Source organism: Columba livia, chromosome 2 (genome assembly GCF_036013475.1).
Source record: "Columba livia isolate bColLiv1 breed racing homer chromosome 2, bColLiv1.pat.W.v2, whole genome shotgun sequence".
NCBI lineage: Eukaryota > Metazoa > Chordata > Aves > Columbiformes > Columbidae > Columba > Columba livia.
In genome coordinates, this window is record NC_088603.1 from 47558294 (window position 1) to 47571672 (window position 13379).

Below are 13379 nucleotides of genomic sequence, written 5' to 3' on the forward strand. Positions count from 1 at the left end.
GCCCCCGGGGCTGAGCCCGGACTTGCAGAGCACCGCTGGAAGAGCCCAGCCGGTGCACCCTGTCTGTTCAAACTCCCTTTCCTCCGCGTCCCCCACTCCCCTGTCCCTTTCCCTTCCTACGAAGTCGAGATTAAAGTCTGCGCAGCCGGTTTCCGGAGGAACCAGCCTCTTTCCCTCGCCCCTGGCCCCCGAAGAGGGAGAGAGGCGATGGCCACGGCAGCCCCCGCGGCCGCCCACAGATGCTCTCTCGGCCGGGAGATGCGGGACGGGAGGGACCCAGCGGTCCCGCGTCCCAGGGCGCTACCAGCCTCTCCCTTTCCCAGGCAGCGGGGAACCTCTCGCCCCTGCGGCCGGGACGGCAGCGGAGCTGAGGGGGTCTCAGCTCTCCCCCACGGGGGAGGACGGGGTGGCAGGAACCGGCGCCGTGTCGGCACGGGAGAGCGGTCCCTGTCTGAGGGGAGAGGATGCTCCAGGGCAGGGAGGCACTGGCTGCCCGGGGAGAGCAGCTGCCCGGCCGCGGGGCGGGGGCGCCGGGCCGGCACCTCAAGGCGCGGCGGCGGGGCCGGCCGGTCGCACGGCTCCTCCCGCTGGGGCGCTGCCGGGCCGGGCCGGGGGCGGAGGAGGCGGGGAAGCGGGGAGCCGCTGCCGTCACCGAGGCTCCCAGCTTGTTCGCCTCGCCGCCGCGGCAGCCCCAGCCCCGCTCCCACCCCCTTCGCCTGCCCCCACCCTCCTTCCCTTTTTCTCGCTCTCTCGGCGGGAGCAGTGTGCCTCCCTTCCCAGATGGCAGCCGGCTGCGCCATGCAGCCGCCCGTTCCTCCTCCTCCTCTCCCTCCTGTCCGGCTCTAAGTCAATGCCATGCTGCCGCTGCTACTCCCGGCATTGCTGGCCGCCTGCCTGCCGCCCTGCCAGGGCTGGAGCCCCTCGGCGGCTGCGAGCGGGCAGGAGGAGCAGGAGCAAGAGCTCTTCTTGCCCCCTGTCAACTCCTCCTCTCGCACCTTGGCCAGCGTCGAGATGGACCTCGATGGGGCAGCAAGCAAGGAGGAAAGTGGCACCACCAGCCCGGGCACGCCGGCTGCCTCTAGCCAAGAGCCGTTCCCCTCCGCTCCCACCTCCTCCGGGCAGCAGCAGCAGCAACAGCAGCAACAGCAGCGTCCCCAGCCGCAGGGACAGCCGCAGCCCGCCGAGGACCCGCACTGCAATATCAGCGTGCAGCGGCAGATGCTGAGCTCGCTGCTGGTGCGCTGGAGCCGCCCGCTGGGCATCCAGTGCGACCTCCTGCTCTTCTCCACCAACAGCCACGGGCGGGCCTTCTTCTCCGCCGCCTTCCACCGCGTGGGGCCACCGCTCCTCATCGAGCACCTGGGGCTGGCGGCCGGCGGCGCCCAGCAGGACTTGCGCCTCTGCGTGGGCTGCAGCTGGGTGCGGGGGAGACGGGTCGGGCGCCTGCGGGGCGCCGCTCCCCAAGCCCCCGCTGCCGCCGCCGGGGCCTCCTCCTCGCTCTCCTACCCGCCGGCGGCGGAGCCCGGCCAGTATTGGCTGCAAGGGGAGCCGCTGAATTTCTGCTGCCTGGATTTCAGCCTGGAGGAGCTGAAGGGAGAGCCGGGTTGGCGGATGAACCGCAAGCCCATCGAGTCTACCTTGGTAGCTTGTTTCATGACTCTGGTCATCATCGTGTGGAGCGTGGCCGCCCTCATCTGGCCGGTGCCCATCATCGCCGGCTTCCTGCCCAACGGCATGGAGCAGCGTCGCAGCACCGCCGCCGGCACCACCGCCGCCGCCGCCAAGTAGCCTCTCCCGGTCACTCCTTCCCCCGCTTCTTTTCGTCGTGCGGTGCGGAGGGACGCGGGGCGGCCGCCGCCTCCCGCCGGGCCAAACTCTGCCGTCTTGTTCTTGTTTAAAGCTTGTCCCAGGTGCGCGGAGGGAGGCCGCCGGCCCGGTGTGCCGTGGGGCCGCCCGGGGGCTGCCTCGGGGTCCCGGCGTCGCCTCAGGGTCCCGGGGCCGCCTCAGAGTCCGTCCCGCCCTGAGGGGAGCAGCCCCGCCGCGCCACTCACCCCGCCGCCGGAGGGGACCGAATCCTGTGTGCTCGTTTTATATCTTTAATACCCGTTTTAAACGAACCTTTTAGTAGAAAAAAAAAAACAAAAAAACCCAAAAAAACAACAACGCAGGAAATAAAAAAGACCCTCCCATTCAACTGCATTTGTTGTAGTCGGAGTAGCTTTTTTGTATATGAAATACAGTTTGAGTGGGTTTTTTCTTTATTTACAGAAGTCTCTTTGGCAGGATTGAGAACTGAAGCAGTATATATATATATATATATATATATATATATATATGTAGTTATTGATGAAGCTGAACTTTAACAAAGCTTTTTCACTGTATTTCCCAGTTGAGATAGTGTGTATTTATTATTGTAGCTCTGCGTTATTTGGCTTTTAATACAGAGATTTTCTTTCTGGAGCCACCGTAGCCTTTTGTCAGTCTGTTTTCGCCAGGGTGGAATGGGGGGTTCAGCCGATTTCCCCATCTGCAAACCAGCTGCAAAGCAACTCTTTGCCCATGAGATGACTTTGGGGTTGGTGGTAGAAAAAGGGGAATTCCAAACCCTTTCTGAATGGCGTTTGCCCTATGCGTACTGTCGATCTACATCAGGGTGGTGTGGGATGGGGAACGTGTCTGTGGCAGAGATCTTCCAAGGCGATTTACTTAGTCCAGCTCCACACATTATGTCTCTCTCCTTGTCTTGAGGTTGTGTGGTTTCGGTCCTGGGAAGATGAGACCCACTTGTTCAGATGGGTTAAAAGGAGTCCGGGGGCGAGACTCTGATTTCCACAAAGTGCACTCCTCAAAAACAATTCAGCTGCAGTATATTTGTTGAAAGCTTCGTAGTATCGCCCCTATTTTTCATCCACCATTCTGCAGGGTTGCTCTCAGAAAACTCATGGGGTGGAGAGAAAGCAGGAGCTGCTGGTCCAGGACTAGATGACAGCTGCCACTGTGCAAGCATGCCAAGAAGAAAGATTTGCAAGATTTCTTCTTTCTTGTTTGAGCAGACAGTTGCATGGCTGGAAATATCATTTGTTGTGTAGTTGAACTGTTTAGCCTTGTATTAAGTTGTTTTATTTGCCTTAGACACAAGTAATCAGCTGAAGTTTCTAAAACCAAAATGTGAGTGAAGTGAGAAAGATTTGCAATAGGAATTCTCATTCCTTTGTCGACATCAATGTATTTAGTTTGTTAGGAACTCATGAACTCACTCAGGGTTAATTCAGTGTATTTATAATATTGCTTTCTTCCCTGTAGTTCAGTGGAAATGACTGGAGGAAAAGTCTGGAGGGATTAAATTCTTAGGATTCCTGTTTTTTAAATTGAGAACAAAATAAGACAAATGCGTGCTCTGTGTGTGTGCTATCTGGAAAAAAAAATGCAGAGAGAAAAAGATTGACAAACAGCAGAAATTAATCAAGATTTCAAAATGTTTCCTGTTACTGGACTACCTCTACACCCACTGTTTCTCCTGTTGATACACCCACTGTTTCTCTTACCGATCTTGATGAGCACATCACTCCAGTAAATATTGCAGTAGTGTTGTTTTCGGAAAGTAGAGGATCCAGTCACTGTGAGAAATGTTCATTTGACTTGTTGATCTGAAGGGTACCATTCCCCATATGTGTAGTTTACAGAGCCCAGCTTTTCTTTCCCTGATGTGAAAGACATGGTGTCATTTCCACCTTATGCAAATTCTTTTCTGCACAGACATGCGACATGCTAGAGGTGGTTTATTTGCCTATAATGCCCCGTGTGACAGAGAAGTCTCTTCATACCAAAAGGCAAGACTAACAGGAGAACATGCAGCTTATGTTAACACCCTCCTGAAAGAGAAGTGCTCTACATATGGAATAAACCTCAAAAGTGTTGCCATGCCAAGAAAGAACTTCTTTTAAATTAGGATGCATTTAGGCAGAGAGTTTTTTCTTTTGCATGAGACACATTTAGGCAGGGAGTCAACAACTTTTGTTGGAAGTTTTGCTGGCTTTGTGGTGTGTATGGTCCATAGCACTCACTGTGATCCAGGGAGCCTGTGCTTGAACTCAAGGTCATAATCTCTTTTTTGCTTATCCTAGTTTCACCAGTGATGTGCTGTTGTTTTTTTCTTGACTTGCGTTAACATAAGCAAGATGATGGCATTATTCTCTGAAATAGGCAGCCTCAGTTATTAAAGATTTTTTATTTGCAGTTCTTACAGACACCTACCGAGAACAGTAAAGCTGGTACAAAATGGTTTTGGGGTATGTCTTTGGACTTCTGCCAGTATCAGCTTGAATACAAACCTTGTGAACAGGCAACAGGTAACACTCAGAATATTTTGATGCTTCACTTTAAAAGTGTGATAGAAGGGAGGGATTTGCTTATAGTTCTTCTATAAATAGGCTTGTAAGTGGAGCTGCTATTAAAAGTCTGCTAAAATGTGAAATGTTTGAAACACGGGGATGACATTAAAACCAAAAACAAACAAACCCCCCCCAGTTAACCAAAAAAAAAAAAAACCCCTCAAACAAACAAACAAACAAACAACAAAAAAACCTGAGAGGCAAATCTTGTCCAGAATACAAAAACCTGCAGTATTTTCAGGGAGGACATTTTGATACACAATGCAAAGTGCACTCCCAGTTAAAGAAGATGTTTCCTTAGATCACAGCAACTATCAGGGTACGCATATTGCCTTTGTAGAGAAGGCAAGGCACAGTGGGGGGCACAGAGGTTACCTGATATACAGGCTTTAGCCTGGATCTACCTCCCTGAGCCTTTGGGTTTCGGTGAGGTGGCAGCAGGATTTCTCCTGTGAAGAAGAGAGGTGCAAACTTTGATGTACACAGCTATTTTGGAGAGCTGCATCCTTGTGCCCAAGTTCACAGTGAAGTGACTTAACGGCTTTCATAGTCCAGAGTGTCGTGATGGAAATGCATTCTGCAGATCCTGAGCTTTCTCCCATCACTATTGTATCATCTAACATCAATATCACTAGTATATTATGATGTTAGTATATCACTAACATCAATAACCCTGCTCCCATAGCTGTGGCTGCTACAATGGCTCTAAGCAGCCCATAATTTTGAGTAACAAAAGGCACACACAACTTTTGCCTGCGTACATGGGAAGTTAATCTGAATTAAACCCAGAGGAGTCAAGCCCAGAGCAATATAAAATGATACATCTCCACACCAGCTAGTTTCAGATTTCAGTTTGAGACACCAAAATGTGTATTTATTTTCTTTTTCACTGGCGATGTATTGTCTCTTTACTGGGGATTATTCCAAGCCATTTTTATTCATTTGGATTTATTTTTAAAACCAGTTGGTAGCAGGGTCAGCACAAGAGCGGGATTAGTCACCATATATAATCCTTCATGTACTCAGAGAGCGCATCTATATGCACATATATACATATATCTGTTAATATACGTGAGGACTTACTGTGTACAACAGAAAGTCAAAAAAAAAGGGGAGAAAAAGGATGGTGAGAAAAAACACTGAACAAGTAATACTGGTTTTCCTTCACTATTTGTTGGATAGGGTTTCTTGGTAAGTCACCCTGACTTTATTTATGTACATGTGTTTGTTGGAAAGCAAGGGATACCTAGAAACAGAGGTAAATTCTTGTGTGCTAGTGTTAGACTGGTACATTTTTTGCTGTATATTCAGACCTCAGAGTTGAATCTCTCCCCCTCACTACTTGCTTAGTTATGGTTCATAGATATATTAGAAGCAGAAGTATATGGATAAATATGTAGGTTTAGTATGGACACAGTTTCGCTCTTACTTGGTGCCACATTGATTCCCACAATGAAAATATAAAAATGTAGTCCATCCAGTATAGTAATAATTCTATATTATGTAAGTATGCTGTTGTTCAATAGGTTATCAGTAATTAAGATCAGTTTTGTATGTCAGGAGCTACGTGGATATTTGGGGCAAAATTGCCACACTTGGATGAACGTTACTTATTCAGCACTTAGTTTACCAGTGCCTTTTGATGATTAATATGACTGCAATAGCAGTACTATTTGTGCAGTAAATATTACTCAACATGAGTAAGGGCTACTGAACCAGGCCCTAAAAAAATGTAATTAAAAGCCTTACTTGTCTGAGTAAGTATTATTCATCGTGATCTCCGCTTGCTGAATAAAAGTGTCTCCAGGGCTGGCATTACGTGATCCCAGGGGCTGAACAAAAGCCTGGTGAAATTAAATAGTTAAGTTGATTAAGATTTTTTTATGACTAAAGATCAAATAATCTATTTTAAAGATATATATCTAGATACAAAAGTAGGTATTGCATTCTTGTTCCTCTCTGTTTTTAAGCACATAGTTTATAAATCCAAAGCCAGGATTTCTCAGTCCAGTGTAGGGGCTTGCTGGTTTGGAAATTAGCTTCTTTCTGAAGCTAGAGTGACAGTGGCATTTCAAAGGAATTTTACTGAATAAACGTCTTTTTCCAGCCCCCCAAACATATTTCAGGAAAAAACTTTGATTTTTCAAAAAACATTTTTAATGACTTTTGGAAGACAAGTAAATACCAAATCCCCAAATGCACACAGATTTCAAAACACAAAAGATCTCTTTGACTAGTAACTGATTTTACAAGCAGATTTTTAAACAAACCCATCAATTTCCATTTCCTCTTCAAAAGCAGAACATTTCAATGAAGATTAGAAGTGCATATGGGTGTTTTGCCTTGCAAAAATGATTTTGTAGGAAAAAAACCCCTTTTTTGGTCCTATTTTTTACATCATGCGTAACTGTATTCTAAGGACTGTGTTCTTTTCTGTGATTTTGAATTGATCACAGCTTGTGACTGGTAAGAAACTATGTTTCTTGTCCATCTTTCATGATAGTTCTGGTTTAAAACAATTATAAATTTAAAAAAAAAATGTAGCTTCATTTGTTTTGTTTCTATTCTACTATTTGTTTCTACTATTCTACTGTGCCAAGGGAAAAAGCAGTATAAATTTGGCATAAAATTTGAGATATTAAAGTTTACTGGAAATGTCTGGATGGTGTTTAATTAGGTTTGTGACCAGACTAGGTCTCACAATCCAAACACCTTCCAGCTTTTAGGAAGTTTGGATTCATAACCGAGTGTAGCAGTTTGATGGTCTCTACGACAAAGGAGTCCCTGGATCTGCATGTTTGGGAAGTTAGGATTGGAACACTTGTCTCTTTAGTTTTCTTTCTATCTCAACAGGTTAACAATGTCAGAGCAAACTGGAAGATCCAAATATCCTGTAAAACACTGTGTGTTTGCCTTGTTCTTAGCTTTTGTAGAAAAACATCTGATTAATGAGACATGAATTTGAGATCAATGCCATTCTGAGGAAGTGAATTCACTGGCAGTATGAAGTTAAATTATATTTTTGTTCCTTGTAAGGTGAGACTTGCTAGAAGCAGTGGTACCTTACCTTGTTGGTGTCATTCTGGGTGTTGCTAAGCAACATGGAGTGGTTAAAACAGAGATACAGAGAAGAGCACGGAGGAATAAAGGAAACAAAAAGACATAGAAAAAGCAGTAAAAAAGAGTAAATATTCCAGCATGTTCTGCAAAGAAGTTGTGAAATATCAACTAGGAAAAAGAGGGCGATTAAGATCCTAGAGAATAAGGAAAACTGATGTAAAATGAATTAGGAACTCGATTCCATACTTCATATTCAACCAAAATTTTCAGTGCTTTGCTTGAATAATTGCTTGCAGCTTTTCCCCCAAACAGCAAAAGTAATGGCAAAAGAGAATCAGAGCCAGGTAGGAAATGGGAGGCTCAAGAAAAAATAGGAGTGAAACCACCATACCATAAATAAAAAGAGGAAATACATCACTACATATTGTCGGAAACCAAACAGCAAAATGGCAAGGCTATCTCTTGCATATGCTATCTACCCTAGTTTTACTTCAGATTTTCTCTGAGCTTATAAGGAAACCATGCTAAAAGTTGGGGTTTTTTTGGAAAGAATATGGTTCTTCCATCATATCTTGCTTTGATCCATGTCAAATGCATGTTTCTCATTGTCCAGCACAAGAATGTTCATCAGAACTGTATTAAAGCTTTTCACCTGAACTGAAGTTATGCTGGTGTGACTGCAGTTCTTAGGCTGGGCCACTGCTGTTGATGAGACTATGTGCTAGTATGCTTTTTATAGCATTCTGATCTATATTACCAACACTTTCTCACTCATATATTTTAAAGATTACCTACATAATCTTCCCTTTTGGTCCCTATCTTCATTGCCTCCAAAGTTTCAATCCATTTGTCTTCTGTCATTGAAATTAATAATTCTAAAGACTTTTTCTTTCTTACTTACTACCTCCCTCTTCTCTCTTCTACCGCATGTTTTTATCTTGACATTTTCTGTCTTCAGATTTCTCACCTGCCTTTCTCACAAGTATGTCTATTATTATCAAGCTATAAAAATGTACCCCAGGAAACTGCTATCGAGTTTCTTCTGTTTTTCTGCTCTGCTCCACACCCATTCAGACCGTACCTCTCATGGCTTTGGTGTGTGACACCTACAAGACAAAGATGAACAGGAAACCTAATGTTGAAGGCAAAAACCAAGTGCAAAGTTGTCTCTCCCACCAGTCCTGTGGTAACAAGACTTCTTCCACACTCCTGCCCTAGACCCTGAGCCGGGGCCCTAAGTTATTGTGTCGTCTTCTGGTAAATAAGAGCTGGATGCACTTGAAGAGCTTCCTTCCACCTTAATTCCTCAAAGTCCTTTCTCTGAATAACCCTCTACTCATGCACCTGCTCAGAACCCTATCTCATGAATCATGGGAGCCCTCACATGCCACTTTTCCCACGTATCCTTGATTGCAATGTCAGGACGCGTCTCACACTGCTTTCTGCCCTAACTGAAGGTAGGTTTCTCACACCTCGGCAAAGCTCTGCACAGCCAGAGAAGCAGTGACTTCACTTAGGAATGTATTAGTGTTTAAAGTTACGCTCAGTTTAGGTATGCAACTACAGAGTCAAAAGCATTACATTTCAATTAAACCTTGGATTCTGCAGAATTTTAAGACCCTTGCCTGGATGGTGGTACATGGAAAAGTACAGACAGAGGGCCCTGGCAGATTTTACAAGCGCTGGTCTAGTAGCATTCTGGCTTCACTAGTATAGAATCATAGAGTCATGGAGTGGTTTGGATTGGAAGGGACCTTAAAGACCTTAAAGATCGTCTAGTTCCAAGTCCCTAGCCATGGGCGGGGACACCTTCCACTAGACCAGGTTACTCAAAGCCCCATCCAACCTGGCCGCTTCCAGGGATGGGACACCCACAGCTTCTCTGGGCATTCTGTTCCAGTGCCTCACCACCCTTATGGTGAAGAATTTCTTCCTTGTATCTAATATAAATCTACCTTCTGTCAGTTTAAAGCATTTACCCCTGGTCCTGTCACTACCTACCCTTGGAAAAAGTCCATCTCCAGCTTTCTTGTAGGTTCCCTTCAGGTACTGTAAGGCTGCTTTAATGTCTGCCTGGAGCCTTCTCTTCTTCAGGCTGAGAAACCCCAACTCTCTCAGCCTGTCTTCATAGGAGGGGTGCTCCAGAACTCTCATTATCTTGGTGGACTCCTCTGGACTTGCTCCAACAGGTCCATGTGCTTTTTATGTTTGGGACCCCAGAGCTGGATGCAGGACTCCAGGTAGGAACAGAAGTGGAGCAGAGGGGCAGAATCACTTCCCTTAATCTGCTGGTTACCTCTGTTTAGATGCAGCCCAGGATACAGTTGGTTGAATGGCCAGGCCAACTCATTGCAGCTGTACTTCTATAAGATGATATATATACGTGCAGCTCACACTGGAGTCTGTGAGTGCTCAAGCCTTCAGAAAACAACATATCTGGCTGTGGAGGAAATATTTACTTTTCTTGTACTGGTAGTGAAAGGATTAACGAGCTGAATCCCATATAGTGTTTTAAGCATGCAATGCACAATAAAAATGCAAAACCTGAACATAATGTTATTCCTTATCTGTTCTTTTTCACACTTAAGGGCATGGTTCGAGCCTTGTGTTGTTAAATTAATGTATTCTGCATGATTTTGTCCACAATTTAGCTAGGCAATAGCTGTACTCTGGAAATGCTTTTCCCATTGAAAGGTGCTGCTGTGAGCTGATATATTAAAAACAAATCATTCAAATCATTACTAAGTGATGAATGTTACTGGAAGAGTTTCTCATTAATCCAAAAGTATATGAAACAATCCCCCAAAGTGTAAGAATTACTTTCTAGGAGGTGAATATATGAAAAAAAAATGGTGTGGAGGTAGCTAGTGGAGATTTAATCATGGGGCTATTTCATTTTTTTTCTTGCACTGCGTGTTTCATCACATTTTCCCTGGGGAATATGAGCTGTGCCTAATTATGCCAGCAATGTACTTGCTCCTAAATGGAAACTGGAAACTACTTTCTCCAGGCAATACTTAGCATGAATTCTCGAGATTTTTTCATTTCTTCCAGGACAGATAAAGCACTTAACAATACAGGGTCATATCATTTTCTTAACCCAAAGAAACCCAGTTTTGAGGTATGATGTTTACATCACAGTGTGTGCAATGTGACCATGCAACACCTCTTCCCCAAGGTGAGGGTTTTCCATGGTGCCCCAAGCCCCATATCTAATTGTAGGATCATTCAGGGACTAGGGCCATGAAGACAGAGGCCTTATGCCTCTGTCCTCTATCCCAGCCATATATCACTTTTCCCTCTGTCCTGGAAGCACAACTATGGTGGGAATAAAACTACAGCAGGCCCATGCAAGCAGCATTTTCTCAAAAAAGTTAATACAGCTGTACTGGTAAGAGTTTCTGGAGAGGACCACTGCCAGCAGACCTCAGTTGACACCAGTCTGTGCCAGAGGAGCCCTCCACAGCTATGACTGCTTCACAGCTTCGTGTGGGGCAGCTAAGGGAAACCACGTGCACAATTCAGGAAAGGAATGAGGCTTTAGCCTGAAAGCCATTTTGAGCAGGAAAGATCTTTAACTGAGCTATTCAGGAGTGTCTGTGCACTATATGAGCCATGTACTGATATCTTTAATGTATACTGAGTTTTGAAGGCGTTTTTAGTTTGCTTTATTATTTTTTTTTCAGAGTTTGACTAGGAATTGCTGTAGATACTGCCTTGAGAACACCCCTTTCCCATACAGATAAAATGTGATTCCATAGGCTTTGCTCTAGCTACCCTGGTGTGAGTGTGGGTTGCCCATTACAAAACTCATTCTCCAAAATGCCTCTCACTTATCTCCAGTTCTGAAATGGAGAGTTATATTCTCTCCTTATGAGATTGCCATCATAACACTTATGAGGCACCAGTGCATGCTGGATTAAGACAGAGGAAAACAACTGTTATTTCCCTCTTACATCTGGAATGCATCATGCCTGTGACAATTCCGAGTTATCGGATTTCATCCGGTGAGATTGATAATGGTGCTGCCCAATGCTAACTGAAGTGTTGTGGGTGGAATGGGTCAGGGAGATTTACTCTCCTCCCACACATAAAATACAGAAAGAAAACAACATTGGCTAGTCTGTTTTCCTACATGTGCAGGGCACAGTGAAGCAGAAATCAGTGGCTTTACCCATGTGAGAAAAACAAACCTCCTGAAGCAAAGACACTGAATGATCCAATTCTTCAATAACAAAACCAAGAACTGCTTTCTGTGCATGTAACTTCTGCTGATTGCCATGAGAACAGCCTCGCTGCAAGTATGACTGGAAAATCTTTTACCATAGTGACAAGAACAGGATCATTTTTCAAAAATTTCCCAATTAATTTCATTAAATTATGTGTGATTCAGCTGATAACCACACTATCTTTAATATCTTCATAGCTACCAAGTTGTCTCTATTGCTATCTTCTGATATACGTAAAAAGATAGTGAGAAAGCTACAATGATGAATGTAAAAGTTAATGACATCTGACAAAAAAACTGCTTAAAATCCTGGTTAAATCCTTCTAACAACAATATTAAGAGAACTCATAAACTGGAAAACATCAAAGAGTTAATACATTTCTCTAACATATTTAAAATATCAAAATCCTCAGTGCCAAGGCTACAGGTTGACTGTAGCAATAGAAAGCTTTCACAACAAGTTCCCCAGCATATATTGTCTGCTATTACTTAGCAAATAATAGTTACGCTTAGCTACTTCCTAATATCTTCCAATCCCACATTCACAGTAAAACCAATCACTCATGACAATGCACATAAAATATTTTCAAACTACTACTCTGAGTTCCTTAATGATACAAGCATACTTTATCTTGTGATAAGCCTGTTTTGAATATTAGCGTTTATAAGGTCCAAAGTGTTCTTTCCCTGCGACCATCTTCGTTTTCTTGCCTTTATTTCCTACACCTGCTGTACTCTCTGGTTTTGCTCAGCATGTTTATAGCTGTGGTTATTTAGGAAGCAATGTAGTATGTGAGCAATTCGGCAAAAAACTTGCTATGGGCAATACTAATCCTTTTAGCCTCGGACTTTGCACAGGAACAGAGAGTGCTGCAGGTTTTCTTGCACTGCTTGCTGTAGAGTGCGGAGCATGACTTTGGAAAAGAATGAAACCACTGTTCCCTGCAATGATTTTAAGAAATTTATCTTTATTCATCAATTCAAAGCACTGAGCAGTCAGAGTCTGGACAAAACATAAAGATGGTTTGTGGTTGGACTTGATGATTTTAAGGGTCTTTTCCAACCTTAATGATTCTATGAGTCTATGATTCCATGAAAGGAGGATGTATCAGCTTCTGTGTTTTTAATTTAAGCTTTGGCAGCTGTCAGAATTTGATGAGTTTAATAAAGAAATGTGTCAGGGGCTGTAAGTTTCTATTTTACTGTAGGATTTTTAATTACTTCAGAGAACTGAAATGTAGGGATTTGAGCTACTTCAGAGGCAGTATAGCAAATATATATACTGTATATGCTGAAAGAATAGAGCGCATGAAGAGCACTTCTGATGGAAGTGCTTGCGTAAGTACCACATATTTACCCAGAGCACTGAAGAACATACCAGTGAACCATATTGTGCTGAAACAGCTGAGGCTTCTCCATGGTTAGGGGGATGGTTAATAGGTCCAGAGAGGTTCTCCTTCCCCTCTACGATGCCCTGGTGAGACCACATCTGGAATATTGTGTCCAGTTCTGGGCCCTTCAGTTCAAGAAGGACAGGGAACTGCTGGAGAGAGTCCAGCGCAGGACAACAAAGGTGATGAAGGGAGTGGAGCATTTCTCTTATGAGGAAAGGCTGAGGGAGCTGGGTCTCTTTAGCTTGGAGAAGAGGAGACTGAGGGGTGACATCATTAATGTTTACAAATATATAAAGGGTGAGTGTC

At 44.6% G+C, this 13379-nt stretch overlaps 1 protein-coding gene across 1 annotated transcript; it reads left to right on the forward strand.

The window, feature by feature from the left end:
- The first annotated feature begins 696 nt into the window (after positions 1-696).
- On the forward strand, positions 697-8113 carry TMEM158 (transmembrane protein 158). Its single transcript, XM_065051767.1, has one exon. The coding sequence runs from the start codon at positions 856-858 to the stop codon at positions 1786-1788; it is 933 nt and encodes a 310-aa protein (XP_064907839.1). The 5' UTR covers positions 697-855; the 3' UTR covers positions 1789-8113.
- Positions 8114-13379: the final 5266 nt, after the last annotated feature.

What these genes read in the sequence shown, in the direction of transcription:
- TMEM158 (XM_065051767.1), top strand. Translation starts at nt 856, where the DNA reads ATGCTGCCGCTGCTACTCCCGGCATTGCTGGCCGCCTGCCTGCCGCCC.